Source organism: Eurytemora carolleeae, unplaced genomic scaffold (assembly GCF_000591075.1).
Source record: "Eurytemora carolleeae unplaced genomic scaffold, Eaff_2.0 scaffold541, whole genome shotgun sequence".
In the NCBI taxonomy this organism is placed as follows: domain Eukaryota; kingdom Metazoa; phylum Arthropoda; class Copepoda; order Calanoida; family Temoridae; genus Eurytemora; species Eurytemora carolleeae.
The window spans coordinates 5,687-19,289 of record NW_019396589.1 but is presented as its reverse complement, the minus strand read 5'-3'; the positions used below and the strand labels follow the sequence as shown (position 1 = coordinate 19,289).

The 13,603-nt window shown below is 35.1% G+C and overlaps 1 protein-coding gene and 1 long non-coding RNA gene across 2 annotated transcripts in view; one reads left to right on the top strand and one right to left on the bottom strand.

Moving 5' to 3' along the window:
* LOC111705970 (uncharacterized) overlaps positions 1-7,833 on the top strand; it is an 8,838-nt gene extending 1,005 nt beyond the window's left edge. The window contains exons 3-8 of the mRNA XM_023478693.1: positions 643-852; positions 1,099-1,245; positions 3,074-3,150; positions 3,716-3,775; positions 5,883-6,623; positions 6,860-7,833. Of these exons, the coding sequence (XP_023334461.1) occupies positions 643-852; positions 1,099-1,245; positions 3,074-3,150; positions 3,716-3,775; positions 5,883-6,623; positions 6,860-7,316 (1,692 nt within the window). The 3' untranslated portion in view covers positions 7,317-7,833. The remainder of the gene's footprint in view (positions 1-642; positions 853-1,098; positions 1,246-3,073; positions 3,151-3,715; positions 3,776-5,882; positions 6,624-6,859) is intronic.
* Positions 7,834-11,851: 4,018 nt separating this feature from the next.
* On the bottom strand, positions 11,852-12,257 carry LOC111705961 (uncharacterized). The gene is made up of 2 exons (XR_002766111.1): positions 12,206-12,257; positions 11,852-12,025 (listed from the first exon to the last, which is right to left on the bottom strand). It is a non-coding gene; the product is annotated as an uncharacterized LOC111705961 (long non-coding RNA).
* Positions 12,258-13,603: the final 1,346 nt, after the last annotated feature.

The window sequence follows — 13,603 nt, the reverse complement described above, 5'->3', positions numbered from 1 at the left end:
CCCCCCCCCCCCTCCCCAACAATACTCTCCTTCTTTCCCATGCTTCAATTTAAAGACTTGAATACTGAAAGGACCTTCAACTATTTTCAAGCAAATAGAAAAATTTCTATAAATTTAAAACCCTAAACTAGTTTTTAATCTATTCTAATTCCAAGTCTCCCCCTCCCCCTCCTCTCCATTTTGACCAATTTTTTGTCTTAACTTCTTTCTCTCCAATGTCCTCCAACGATATTAAACTAACCGTCAACCTCCAAACCAAATTCGAAGTACATAAAAATAAACCTCACAATCAAACCGACCTCCAATTCAAATTTCATCCAACCTCCAACCAACCTCCAAATCAACCTTCAAACCAACCTCCAACAAACCTCCAACTAACTTCCAACCAACCTCCAACCAACCTTCAACCAACCTCCAACCAACCTCCAACCAACCTCCAACCAACCTCCAACCAACCTCCAACTAACCTCCAAGTCAACCTCCAACTAACCTCCAAACCAGCCTCCAACCAACCTCCAACCAACCTCCAACCAACCTCCAACTAACCTTCAAACCAACCTCAAAACAATCTCCAATCCAAGTTATAACCAACCTCCTTTTACCAACATGCTCCTATAAACCGTAAACACCCTGAAAACGATATTGGAAAATTATTTATCTTTTCCGATTGTCCAAAAAATACTAAGTTTCTTGTTCAGCCGATGGATAGTGGCCGGAAAGGCCGATACTGAGATGCCGAAGAGGATGTACATCCACCCAGACAGCCCCGCCACCGGGGAGCAGTGGATGCAGAAGGTCGTCTCCTTCCATAAACTCAAGCTCACCAACAATATATCAGATAAACAAGGATATGTAAGTTTTTTTTTATCAACAAGAATTCAATTTTGTCAAAATAAAAATTCTTACACAATAGTCCCCATCCAGCTCTTACCATTAAAGATGTGCGTCCATTCATTTATGGAATGCTGGTTGCAGTACGTATATTATATATTAAACAAAATACTAATAATATAAGACCCACTTTCACTTTATAATTTTAGCAATAAAAGCCATAAAGATATAAAAGAATCTGTTTCTAATTCAATTTCTATTTTCTAGACAATCTTGAACTCGATGCACAAGTACCAGCCGAGGTTCCACTTGGTGAGGGCCAGCGACATCTTGCAGCTCCCCTACTCTACCTTCAGAACCTTTGTGTTCAAGGAGACGGAGTTCATTGGCGTCACAGCTTACCAGAATGAAAAGGTTGGTGGACATTTCAGGGATAAACCAGTTTAAAATGTTTTGTTTTTTAAAGAAGAAATGCGTCATAACTCAGAGAATTTGCCTTGGGACCAAAAACTTAATATCGAGAAGTATTTGAACTACTTAGAGAAATGGGGGCAAATTTTTTTTAAATGATAATTTAAAAAAAAAATTGGGGGCATTTTTATTTAATTGGGGTCAATTGGGGGCATTTTTTTTAAGTTGGGGGCCAAAAACTATTTTGGGATCGAGAAAATCAGCTATTTTGGGAATTATATGGACCCCTGCTTAGACTAAGTTGAAACACTTCTTCAAGAAAAGGCGTTCAATCTCTACATAATTGAACTGCTTCTTGTTATCATCTAAATATAAATTTTCACCTTATTCTTTTTTTTAGCGAACTCTCCCTTATAATTTTTAAAAAACTTTTTCAGGGCAGTACCGAGCCACCACTATACAGTACCGAGCCACCACTATACAGTACCGAGCCACCACTATACAGTACCGAGCCACCGCTATACACCAATATGCGCCTGCCTACCGTTTTTTTAAACTTAAAATATAAGTTTAAAACCTCCTAGATATGGCCCAGGCTTAATTTGCTGTATTTACTGTATAGGGGAGGCTCGGCACTGCCATGGCGGCCGGGACTTCCCTCCCTCGTCTGGCTGAATATATAAGATGAAAGAATGTGTTTAAAATGAGAAGGATTCGGAAGGAACGTCCAATATTTCCGATATATTCAATATATCCAATATATCCTCTAGAAAGGATATTGAATTGAAGGGGATTTAAACAAATAAATAAAAGCTCTATTTCAAAATAAAAAAAAATATGTTCTGAACAATTTTAAATGTCACTCTGATGGTTTCTTGCAAAAATTCAAAGTTTAGAAATATTTTTAAATCACCAGGAAGAAAAGAGGAACATGCAGAACAAACTTTAATCTGATATTTTCTAACTATGTTTTGTAGAAAAAAGAAAAAAGTTATGATTTTGTTCTTATAATCTGATCTATAATAGGATTATAGTAATTTTCTCCATAATCTAATAATTTTCTGTATTAGAGAGAAAGTTGTGTATTTATCTCCACAGTAATAGGTTTAAATATCACAAAATGTCCATCTTCAACAATACCCCCCCCCTCACATCTAATCATTATATATAATATGTGTACTCCTGTGTACCCTATACCTCTATACATATCACTAAACGGAATTGTTAAACTCAACCCAACAAAGATACCATGAAGGTCTGCAATGACATTGATAGGCCCAAGAGTTGTGTGCATTATACTGGTGAATGCCCCGTACTTTTAAAACACATGCAATGATGTTTTCCCATGCGCATCACGTCTTATAACGTAAAGAGGACATGAGCCATCAAAATAATCCATGAATAAGTTAATAATAATACATAATGCTGTGGAATAGAAAGACATTTAAGCAATCTTAGGTGAATTGAAATTTTTTAAAGCAAGTAGATTTACCAGTAAAGTAAACATAGGAAGTGAATTGGGTCTGTGTACACTGCACTATCAACTTCAGTGTTTCATGCACATGAACTATTTAAAATCATAAAAATCGTAAAAATTGACACGGAACTCCTGCCCATGATACTAATTTTTCCTGTAGATCAATTGATGATTCAAGCTAGTTAATCCATGATCTTTTCAAGGTCTTTGTCATAAACTCCAATTTTCTAATCTCTGAAATATCAGAGATTTACACCATCAGATTGCAAAGATATAGTGATTAAAAATGTTCAGTTTGTGACAAAGAATGAATTCCTTTATTGTAGAAAATCATCTCAAATTTGTTATGTTTAGATCACTCAGTTGAAAATTGACCACAATCCCTTTGCCAAGGGTTTCCGTGAGCAAGGAGCAGGGAAAAGTTCAAAAAAGTAAGTTTTTATAAATTCAATTCTAACATTTTGTTTAAACAATTTGTGTTTTATCCTTTTTTCTTATAGTTAATACGAGAAATAATCATAAATCGCAATAGGTGTCATAACAATTTTCATTTCGTTTTGTCCGTATCTTTTGTAATTTTTTCACAACATCATCTCACCGGAGATTCTGGGGATTCTGGGGATTCTAGGGTTCTGGGGATTCTGGAGATTCTGGGTATTCTGAGGATTCTAGGGTTCTGGGGATTCTGGGGATTCTGGGGATTCTGAGGATTCTGGGGATTCTGGGGATTCTGGGGATTCTGAGGNTTCCGGGGATTCTAGGATTCTGGGGATTCTTGGGTTCCGGGGATTCTAGGATTCTGGGGATTCTTGGGTTCCGGGGATTCTAGGATTCTGGGGATTCTTGGGTTCCGGGGATTCTAGGATTCTGGGGATTCTTGGGTTCCGGGGATTCTAGGATTCTGGGGATTCTTGGGTTCCGGGGATTCTAGGATGTCGAGAAAAATTTGGAATTGAACTCTAGCAATATCAATTTTTTAAACAATTTTACTTTTAGAAAAATGTCTCCAGAAAAACGACCTAATTTTCAACAAAGAAAACAACCTGGAAAGAAAAGGTAAATAAATAAGAAGTTTAGATGTAAATTTTTTAACAATCACCAATGTAATGAGTAGTATATGTGAACAGTGAGAAGAAGAAAAAGATTTTTTATTTTATAAAACCTCTAGCAAAGGATGAAGGAATATCTAGTATAGAGCAAAAGGAATGCAGTTTGAAGACTGACGAAGAAATTATGTAAATTGAAGACCGGGTGAAGGATGAGAAATATAATCAAGGATGAAGGATGAAGGATGAAAAAATAAAATAAATGATGAGAGCTAGGATGAAGGATAAAAAATAAGATAAAAAATGAGAGCTAGGATGAACTAGGATAAAGGATGAGAACTAGGATGAAGGATGAGAGCTAGAATGAAGGATGAGAGCTAGGATGAAAGATGAGAGCTAGGATGAATGATGAGAACTAGGATGAAAGATGAGAGCTAGAATGAACGATGAGTGCTGATGAAAGATGAGAGCTAGAATGAAGGATGAGAACTAGTATGAAGTATGAAAGCTAGAATGAAGGATGAGAGCTAGGATGAAAGATGAGAGCTAGGATGAAAGATGAGAGCTAGGATGATGGATGAGAGCTAGGATGAAGGATGAGAACTATAATTAAGGATGAGAGCTAGGATGAAGGATGAGAACTAAGATAAAGGATGAGAGCTAGGATGAAGGATGAGAACTAAGATCAAGGATAAAGAAAAGAAAAAGGATGAGAGCTAGGATGAAGGATGAGACCTAAGATCAAGAATATGAGTTAGGATAAAAGATGAGAAATAATAAACATTTATAGGACCTGAACTGCTAAACGTCGTATATTTAAACAAGTGTTTCCTCGTTCTTTAACTAATAATTATATTTATTATCTCTTTAAAACAAAGCATTTTCATATTAATAAAAAATTAAAAAACAGGATGTCCACAAACAAACTTGAACCCGTGAGAAATATGTAGATTGGTTTCGTCATGTTTACTAAGTGGAATTTCATCTAGAGTTTTTACATTTTATTTATCTATTCAAACATTACCTTATCTTTATGATTAATCTTATTTGTCGTTTATTTAACAACCTTGCATGGTTTTTGCTCTAGATAATGTAGACTCTAATGATACATTCATGTCCAACAACCCCCTTCCATTGGCCCTTTACCTCCCCCCCCCCCACACTTCCTTTCAAAGTTTACACTTTAATTTTTCAAAAATACTTAAAAGGGTTTTAGACGTAATTTCAAGCAACCTCCATTTAAAGAACTTCATGTCCGATTTAGTTTAAGTAAATTCAAATAGAAGCACAATCAGACCCAAAGAGAATAGAATATATATTAGAGGGGAATTTACTAGAAAAAAGTGTAAAACGGCCATTTTGTTGTACTGTTTCCATACTGCAGGTGTACTTCACATATTTGCGCTATGTAACCTTTTGGGCCCTGGAACATCATATTATAGAAAATCTAAAATTAATATTAAAAGAAAATCAAATTATGAAATAGGCTGGTTTCATAATTGACCAATGATCATTCACATAGACTCTATGCCTTTCACTATACAAACGATGATTTTCCATTATAACGATTATAATGATGTTTTTTTTTCGCCTTATTCATTTTATAAAGTTTATTTAACAGCTTAAAAAATTCGAAATTGAAATGGATAGTCTAGGGAACATACTTTATTAATATACTCTACTGCATTTAATTTGTGAATATTTACATGATTTGTACACTTTGAACTCCCTTTCAGGCTGAAAGGGACTGAAAAAATTCATACCAAAAGATTGACTAAATTCCACTCTAATATATATTCTATTCTCTTTGATCCGACCTTATGACCAGGCAGGACAGTCCAAACCAAGGTTGGTCCAGCTTGGATATTCAAATGTACACCGGTTGTGCATGGTACATTGTTTACTGAAAATGACAAGGAGTGTATCTCGGGACTCAATTTTGAGCATGAAACATAAGGATATAATTGTCATCCTTTATCAAGGTTTTATTAAGAGAGACTGTTCTTTAAATATAGGGTTACTTAAAATAACGTCTCCACTCAACTACATTCTACAGTCCCTTTAAATTAACGAATTTTGAGAATTCATCTGGTCTCATCATAATTTGTACTCGGTAGGCGGAAAATGATTGAGATAGAGGAAGATGCTGATATGTGTCCTAAACTCTCCCCGTCTCAACTCTTCTCCGCACCTGGAGACAATCCATCACTCTCCCACCACCTGGAGAACGGAGAGAAGAATATATTCCCGAACCTTTACAGAAATCATCTTCTCCTCGCAAACTTTCAAGCTCTGCTCTCCGCTAACTCCATGTTCTCCTCCAACCTGAACCCTGGGATAAACTCTCCCTATTCATCCTTCTTAAATCCAACCTCTCTTCTCTCCGCTCCTCCGTCCATTCCTTTCCTAAATCTTGGAGCATTTAATCCTTTACTCCAGGGAGGGTTAAACTCTTTGCTCCTCGGAGCTCTTGGAGCAGGAGTATTTGGATCAAGGCCCCAGGAAGAGGAAGAAATAAAAAAAGAAAAAATGGAGTCTGAGGGGGTTGGATGGGACCCCCGATTGGAAGATAAAAGTCCAGAGAAGAAAAACCTTGAGATGTCAATCGAACACAATCCATCAGAAGAAAGAAAATTTGAAAAAAGAGCAGAATCAATAAATTTAGAAGCAGAATTATCGGAATCAAAGACAGGACCAACGCAACCAGGAGCAGTATCAATGGAAACAGGAAAAGTATCTTCGGAATCAGAAACATTAAGTTTGGAAACAACAACAGTATCTTTGGAAACAGGAGTAAGGTCAATAAACCAAGAAGTTGTCTCTGAACTTACCAAAAACCTAGGGAATGCAGAAACCGGGTAAGCAGTTTTCCATTTGAAATTGTTTTACCCTTTTAGCTGTATATTATCATCCCCCCCCCGCCCTAAACATTATCCCCTGTTATCTAAAAAATAACTTTCTTTATAATTAATAACTTTTTAATGCGAAATGCATATGTACAGTACATGTTGTATCGGCTCGGATCATGCAACTTTTAGAGAGCGGAGTGAGAACTAAATATTTTCCAATTATTGTTTTTTTTTTAATTCTCCAGGTGGGGTTCCTCCCTACTGCACACAGCATCGTCATCATCATCTTTAGCATCTTTCTCCTCTGAAACCTCTTCCCCGATCAAATCAACCTCCACAGATGTATCCAACTCTCCTTCCATATCCGCTCCAAAACCAGCAAAATCTTCCCAAACCTTAGAACCAACCCGGAGTAGAGTAAACCTTTCATCAACCCTCACTTGTAAACCTATCCAGGAACTTAGATCAGGACCTGATCTCGGAGAAAACGTGGTTAAATCTATCCCTTCTCCGCCAAACCCTGTATTTTCCGACACTACTCCGCCAAGGCCTGATCTTTCCGCCCCTATTCTGCCAAACACTGTTCTTTCCGCCCCTATTCTGCCAAACACTGTTCTTTCCGCCCCTATTCCACCTAACCCTGCTTCTTCCGTCCCTAAACCGCCGTATGCAACAGAAAAACATCATCTAGTAGCATTTTGATTGATTTGTGAAATAACCATTCTCGTTTTCAATTGTCAAAGGGAACAATCACGTGTTTTCTACAAAAGTAAATCTCGGAAAGGTTTCTAAATTGATTTTGACTATTTTTATGCTAATCCGGGTTTATAATGAAAAGTAAGCATCATGATAATTGGAAATGAAAAATTAATTTTTGAAAAACTGACTGTAAAATATGGTAGGTGTTAGCGTTTACTAAAGTTCTATTTAAGATTCTAGTTTGGTATATTGTTCAGAATCAGAGCTTATTCCTTCATTTTAAATTTTGAGAAGATAAAAAAATTATAATTTTTCTTGAAACAAACTTATGAATTTATCAATTATTTAATTATCTAATTTCACATTCCAATTTAATCCTTGTTTCTTATCTATACCTCTACAGAGGGTTTGCACAAAAATCTGTAGTTTTGCCGAGTCCCTGCCGAGTCCCTTGAAAATAAATTGAGTCATTGTCACAAACTCTAATTTCCTAATCCCTTTATCTTTGCAACCTGGTGTAAAGATTTGATATTTCAAATTTAGATTATTTGATCTATCAGAAGTCATAGTTTGACATATCTGATGTCTCTTCGACATCAGGTTGCAAAAAAAGGAGTTAGAATATCAGAGTTTGTGGCAAAGACTCAATTCCTTTATATTATATAAATGTAAATACTGCACACACTTAATATTCTGTGATAAAACTTGTCAAAAGTAGAAATTCTGCCGGGGGGGGGGGCTTTTTTGGTGAACTTTTTTGAGAAGAGGGGGGTGGCCGCGGGGTAGAAAGTTGGCACTTTAAAGAGAGTTGGCGAGAATTTTTTATTTTATCCTTCTGTAAAAATATTTAAATTACGGTTTAACTCACATTTCACTTTTCGAGAACACTCCCTTTAAGGCAGGATTTCTATACAATCATGAATCTTACGCACTGAGCTTTCTATATTAATTAACAATATATGTAATATTTATTTAGAAACTCTATAAATATGTCATGTCCGTGTTTACTTATTTAAAAATACATTTTATGATTATGTTTATGCTTATTTTGTTTTAAAACTATGTTTGCTTATTTATTTCTTAGCTGTATATGTGTAATTGTTTGTCGTATGTTGATATACTTGCAGGCTGTGTGTTTGATTGCAGGATATTTATTTGTTTGCTTGCTGTATGTTTATTTGTTTGTAGACCGTATGTTGATATACTTTCACGCTGTGTGTTTGTAGGCTGTACGTTTATCTGTTTGCGGGCTTTTTATCAGTTTGTTAGCTGTATGTTTATTTGTAGTTTGTGTATGCCGACTGTGGGTTTGTTTGTGTGCTGCGTACATGTTTGTATGCCGACTGTGGGTTTGTTTGTGTGCTGCGTACATGTTTGTATGCCGATGTGGTTTGTTTGTGTGCTGCGTACATGTTTGTATGCCGACTGTGGGTTTGTTTGTGTGCTGCGTACATGTTTGTATGACGATGGGGGTTTGTTTGTGTGCTGCGTACATGTTTGTATGCCGACTGTGGGTTTGTTTGTGTGCTGTGGGGGGGATCCTCGAATATTCAACCCCTTCTATTATCTCTGTATCTGAATGTGGAAGTATAAATGCATATCATGAATATAAAAGGAATGCACAAGTAAGATTATAAATGGAGAATAATAACGTTAAGCTGAAGTTAGAGAACGGTTAAGTTTGAAACCTTTCATGTTTTCCAGAACATCTCCTTTTTCATAAACATTCTCTTGCTCCTGAATGTAAATCTATTTAGGTTGTTAAGTCGTTCCTAAAAATCCGCAAAAAATATTTTCTGAGATAAAAGTGTAAACATCACTCACAACACAATAGTTTTAAATCCAGTCACGTGTTGTTTATCTATATATAAACTTTTATATGAAAAAATAGCTAAAATCGTAATTTTCTACAAAGCGCGGGTAAACGGTTGGACGAACTATGTTACCCTTGGCAACGCGCACGTACCCGCTGGACCGCTTCCACAGCTAGTTTTTTTTCCCTATAAATCTAAAATTTGGAAATTTGTAATCAGTTTTGAAAAATTAGATAACCTTTTAATAGTTTAATGCAATTAACATTATTACAGCAAAAATTGAAATTTCTTTAAAATTGCCCTTTTAAGAAATAAAAGCGTGGGTGGGAAAATACTCATACTGAAATAGACCAATGAGGGAAGTGCTAACTTTCACACTTACAAATCTACCAATGAGAGAGGTGGCAACTTTCACACTTACCAGCCAATCAGAGATCAAGAATATAATTGGACCAATGGGAGAGGTGCTAACTTTCACACCAGGCTCTAGCAACCTCCTTCGTGTAAGAATAATGGCGGCCGCTCTCTCTCTCTTTCTCTCGAATCTTTATTCGAAAAATAAGAAAGTATGTCATGCAATTTTGTAATTATTGGTTTATCGTTTTTTTACACAAAGGATTAAAGAAAAAAAGTTTTGATGAAGTACTAACTGTTGAATATATTGTGATTGTAATTTTACATGTTTTACAATATCTCAACTCTGCAGGTTTTTTACCTAACTAACAAAGAATGAGACTCTAATGAAAACCTTAAACTCTTAAAAATTGAAAAATCTGAAAGCCATTGGAAAGTTTGAATATAAAAAAATAGACTGAATAAATTCGACTCTTAGTTTCTCATAATTTGTGGGTATCCCTGTATCCCTGAATCCCTGTATCCCTGTATCCCTGTATCTCTGTATCTCTGTATCTCTGTATCTCTGTATCTCTGTATCTCTGTATCCCTGTATCCCTGTATCCCTATATCTCTGTATCTCTGTATCTCTGTATCTCTGTACCCCTGTATCCCTGTATCCCTGTATCCCTGTATCCCTGTATCCCTGTATCCCTGTATTCCTGTATCTCTGTATCTCTGTATCTCTGTATCCCTGTATCCCTGTATCCCTGTATCCCTGTATCCCCTGTATCCCTGTATCCCTGTATCCCTGTATCCCTGTATCCCTGTATCCCTGTATTCCTGTATCTCTGTATCTCTGTATCCCTGTATCCCTGTATCCCTGTATCCCTGTATCCCTGTATGTCCATAATAATATTAAAGCTAAATGTCCATGGTCGACTAATTCTTTTGAAAGCCATGTTTTTGTTTGAAACCGGTTTAATGCAGTACGCCTGACTGCACCTATAGTTTACTTAATATTATCCTAAACCAGAGAAAGTATTATTTATGTAAATAAATGTTTAAGCTATTATTCAATTGTATTATATTGTATTGTATCGCTAGAAGATTATAGATTTATATACGCAAGTTTGTTTATATTTATTTATACTATTTATAGTAAAATATAAATTCATATATAATGGAATTAACCACAAAGTATGAGACTGTACAGAATGGTTTTTAGTCTGTATTCTCACATTTACTATTTCCTATAAAATTCTTCATTCTGTATTAAATCATTAAACTTACAAATATAAGACAGAACTTAAAATTAAATCCTGTTTATCTGGTTATCATTGAAATCTCATCCTATGGGTTACCCTGTAAATTCAACAGGTAATGACGGTTAAAAATACAAAATTTAGTCTTGTGAAATAGGTTAACTCTAAAGGAAGGTGAATGAAGTGGTTTGTATAGTATCAAGATTAAGCTTAATATCTGTTTTATCTTATCTAAGGTTAGCTATTCACTAGTTGAACCAATACTAGATAAGGAAGATAAATTATAGGCTTGAGGATTGAAATATTGAGGTTTCTTGACAGATTCTTTAAACAAAGTTTTTAGCAGGAGTCTAAAAATTTAGGTTGGATGGTTGCCTGGTTGAATAGTTGGATATATGTTTAGATGGTTATATTGTTATATAGTCAGATGGTTAGATGGTTAGATGGTTAGATGGTTAGATGGTTAGATGGTTAGATGGTTAGATTGTTAAATGGTTATATTGTTATATGGTCAGATGGTTTGATGGTTAGATGATTAGATGGTTAAATGGTTATATTGTTAGATGGTTAGATGGTTAGATGGTTAGATGGTTAGATGGTTAGATGGTTAGATTGTTAAATGGTTATATTGTTATATGGTCAGATGGTTTGATGGTTAGATTAGATGGTTAAATGGTTATATTGTTATATGGTCAGATGGTTTGATGGTTATATGATTAGATGGTTAGAAGTATGGACCCCTGATAAAAATATCTTGTTAATGATTTAAATAGTTGAACTCGGAGTTCCCTACTGAAATCATTAGGTTTGCTCATCTGATAACAATTGAGCTAGTTATCAAGAAAGAAAGGTATGCCTGGTATCCTGGTATCAAAGAAACCATAAAAAGTTCAGTAATTTTTACTGCATTTTCATGTATCTCTCTGTCCTTCTCACAAAATAGATTTATCGTCATTACAAATATCTCCAGCTGTCTTTCAACAACCTCACAGAGTGAACAGGGTCAGTGTCGTATAGACCAGATTTTGTTTTGAGAGGATAACCTTTTCTACACTTTAAAAACCTCTATATCTTTGTAACCAGAATTATTTCAGTGCATTCACTGATAGAAAGTTACTGCTATGCATAAATTTGTACAATCATTTATTTCACAATAAAATGACAAATAAACGAGTACGACCTTTCCAGGGGGGTTGGCGAGGTCTTCATCTCTAGCTTGCTTCTCTACTCCGAGCTCTCAGGACGCAGAGAGACGAAGTATGAAGGGGGGGAGGGGGAGAGAGGAACGCCCTCTCTACCTCTACCAGCGATTATAAATAATAGAATAAATATTAATTTGTTTGTTTCTCGTTAGAGAGTAATGGTTTTTGAATGGACCTGTATTTACTATTGAACTAAAACTTATAATAGTGAATAGAAATATAGACTTTCGAATATGTTTTCATGAGAAGATGAGCCAGTATATCAGATAATTGTATACCTGAATATTAATTCTGATATAAGAGTTGCAGCGCAGGTTAGTGCAAACTGAAGTATCTGAATCAGTTTTATTGTTGTACAGTATACACTGTACATGTACCGGTTTACAATCAGGATTCTATATATAATTTATCCTTCTCCAGGGTCCCTACAGTACAGTAAGGAGCGGGGGGAGAGAGAATTTACACACATTATTATGTTCAATTTCTTATGTATTGTACAGCTTGTACAACAGTCAGCACGTTAATTTCACGTGCTGTATTTAGGTTCAGTCGCAATAAAAACGTTCTAAAAATCCGTCCGAACGAAAAAAAAATGTTAATTTACAGCTCTATCTTGGTCAAGATAAAACGTTCTAATAATATTATTACAAAGTAAATGATACCATTCCGCTGTGATCTGGGTACCTGACTGGACATAACGTGCTGGGTAGATTCTACACTGGGTAGCCTGACTGGACATAACGTGCTGGGTAGATTCTACACTGGGTAGCCTGACTGGACAGTACGACTGAAAGCATAAACAGTACGTGTTGACCGGCACGGATTATGCTACTTTAAGACTGGGGTGTTTCTTCTCTTCAATCGGATTAGCCTAACCTTTTTTATTAAAAAAATGTTTGACCTTCACTTTAAAAGTACATTAAAATCTAAAATCTTACTACAATTGTCAAAGCTATAAATTAATTTTTTGAGATCCATAGTTTTGGAAACACAGTCAAACTGCATTCATCAAGAGAAATATAAAATAGTTTTTTCTCACGACCTATGACGTCAGAATGTGTATTGAATTTCATTCTTTTGTTACAGAATTAGAATTTTATATTTAATTTGTTTTTATATTGTGTTTCAGAATCGGTATTTTAGCAGCCTTTCATTCTAACTAAATAGATTTAAATTGTACAAAAAATTAGCCTGCTAGCATTTAATCTGAAATATCGTGCTAAAGTTAGAAAACACACCTGTTTATACAACACATTTTAAAGGTTAGATTGTAAAATATTAAATTAAAATAATGTTTTATTTTGATTAAAATTTGCTGTTTATATCACGTATGAAGATATTTAGCTTGATAGTGTAATTTGTGTTGGTCTAGCTCACGCTGAATTAACAGTTTGATCTACAACATTCGGTTACAAAGATATAGGGATCAGAAAATCAGAGTTTGTGACAAAGACTCAATTCCTTTACCAATTTGACCAATTAAACATTAATTGTTTGATATTTTTCTTTTATACTTTTGCGTCTTCAAATACAATTTAAATCAGAAGAGTACTAAAATTCTTCAAATCTGTATGTATACCTGTATACCTATCTGTCTATAAATATGTATTTATATCACTTTATCTATCTGTCTATTTATCTGTCCATCTGGCAATCTATCTGTACGTGTATATCTG